Source organism: Mandrillus leucophaeus, unplaced genomic scaffold (assembly GCF_000951045.1).
Source record: "Mandrillus leucophaeus isolate KB7577 unplaced genomic scaffold, Mleu.le_1.0 Scaffold158, whole genome shotgun sequence".
Taxonomy (NCBI): domain Eukaryota; kingdom Metazoa; phylum Chordata; class Mammalia; order Primates; family Cercopithecidae; genus Mandrillus; species Mandrillus leucophaeus.
Genome location: NW_012101565.1, coordinates 1,192,068 through 1,194,080, shown reverse-complemented (window position 1 = coordinate 1,194,080; position 2,013 = coordinate 1,192,068). Strand labels below are relative to the sequence as shown.

At 59.0% G+C, this 2,013-nt stretch overlaps 1 protein-coding gene across 10 annotated transcripts in view; it reads right to left on the bottom strand.

Moving 5' to 3' along the window:
* The window catches only part of ZNF707 (zinc finger protein 707), a 33,259-nt gene that overhangs the window by 10,670 nt on the left and 20,576 nt on the right, over positions 1-2,013 (bottom strand). For 6 of the 10 annotated variants that reach the window (XM_011975661.1, XM_011975659.1, XM_011975660.1 and 3 more), the window contains 2 exons: positions 1,166-1,292; positions 626-739 (listed from right to left, as the gene is read on the bottom strand). In XM_011975661.1, coding sequence (XP_011831051.1) covers positions 626-739; positions 1,166-1,292 — 241 coding nt within the window. Of the gene's footprint in view, positions 1-28; positions 1,467-2,013 lie in introns of all 10 variants that reach the window. The other 4 variants (XM_011975665.1, XM_011975663.1, XM_011975662.1 and 1 more) reach the window with 4 other exon arrangements.

Below are 2,013 nucleotides of genomic sequence, written 5' to 3'. Positions count from 1 at the left end.
ACACTCCCCAGGCGGGGGCTCCACAGGCCCAGGGACCCGACACTCCCCAGGCGGGGGCTCCACAGGCCCAGGGACTTCCCAGGGCTCGTGTTCACGTAGCTGCTCCATCCCATTCTGAAAATCTAAGTAAAAAGCAAACCCCCTCTGACCACTGCCCCAAGAGCACCCCTCACCTAATGGAGGGAAGCACGGCCACTGTCCCAGTTTTGCAAACAGGGATGTGGCGCAAACTCCTACCCAGAGCCACATACCTGGAGACCCTCACGTGCAGTCAGTACCAGGCCTGTGGCTGTAGGTCAGACACCTACACCAACGGCCTCCGCCAGACAGCACCTGGGTGGCTAGGTGCAGCCTTCAAGCGTCACTCTGGCCTCAGGCCCCTCCCAAGCTGCAGCTGTACGTCATCCTGCACCACCGTGCCTTGCGAGCCCCGGCCCCCGGCCAGTGTCCATCAGGGCAGGAGCGTGGCTGCCCCATGTCTCTAAGGCCTAAGTTAGAGAGCGGCTGTGTGTCCACTCTCCCATGGGAAGGACGCACCCTCAGTCACTGCAGTGTGCTGAGCACTCACCCAGGAGCTGTGGCCACAGGGACGGGGCCAGCCAAGCCCAGACAACCCAGCACTCACCTGGCCAGTGGCCCCTCTGCACTGCCTGGAGCTCAGGTCTCTCCCGGTCTTCAACCCACGGCTCCTCCCACTGTTCCAGGCGAGAGACGAGGTCTGGTCTGGGGCTGCAAAATCCTTTTCAAAGGAGAGAAAAGGTTCTGTTTTACTTGTACTGAGGACAAAGCGAGGGTCGAGGCTCAGAGCAGTTCTGCACTAGCCTAAGAGGCCAGGCAAGCCCAGACCTCGGGGCGGCCCTGGAGAAGCTACCCTGAAGCAGAGATGACAGGAAGGGAGGGGCCTGGACACCAAGGCCCACGGAAGGCCCTGACAAGGTCAGAGGAAGGAAGATGAGGCTGCCTCCAGTGAGCCTGAGAGAAATGCCAAGTGGGCCCCTCTGTCTACACAGGCCAAGAACTTCCAGCTCCTGAGTCCCCTCGGCTGGGAGGCCCCACGACCATCCTGGACCAGCCAGGCCCGGAGGCAGCGGCAGAGCTCACCCCACGCTCAGCCCGCACTCACCGCGCTCACCCCGCGCTCACCCAGCACTTGGCCCGCACTCACCCAGGGCAGCCATACTGCTGAAGTTGTCCAGCATCACGTCCCGGTAGAGGGCCCTCTGGCTGGGTTCCAGACACGCCCACTCCTCCCTTGAGAAGTAGATGGCCACGTCCCTGAAGGTCACCGGCTCCTGCAACACACACAGCTCCCGAAGTGGCCATTCCCAAGAAAAAGAAGGCTCAGCCCACAGGTCTGGGCGGGAAGGGGGAATCAGGGTGGCCCTGCTGTGGACTGATTGTTTGCGTCCCCTAAATCCATATACTGAAGCCCGGAGCCCTGAGTGGCTGTGTCTGGAGATGGGCCTCTGTGGAAGAGATTAAGGTTAAGTGAGGTCAGAAGGGTGGGGCCCTGACCCATGGGCCCGGTCCTCACAGGAGACTCCAGAGAGCTCCCCACCTCCTCACTGCACATGCGTCAACACAGCACAACAGTGGCTGTCTGCAAGCAGGCCACTGGCCCCGCCAGAAACCAGATCTGCAGCACTCTGATCTTGGACATCAGCCTTCAGAACAGAGGAAGTGCATGTCTGTAAACTGCCCAGTGTGTTGTACTTGGTTACGGCAGCTCTAGTAGACTAAGACAATCTAGTCTATTTTCCTACAACAGCCACTATTCTCCTAGTGTCAATGAATCCAATTTTCTTTTCTTTCCTTTTTTGAGATGGAGTTTTGCTCTGTCACCAGGCTGCGCAATCTCGGCTCACTGCAAGCTCCGACTCCCAGGTTCAAGCAATTCTCCTGCCTCAGTCTCCCGAGTAGCTGGGACTACAGGCGTCCGCCACCATGCCCAACTAATATTTTGTATTTTTAGTAGAGATGGGGTTTCACCATGTTAGCCAGGATGGTCTCAAT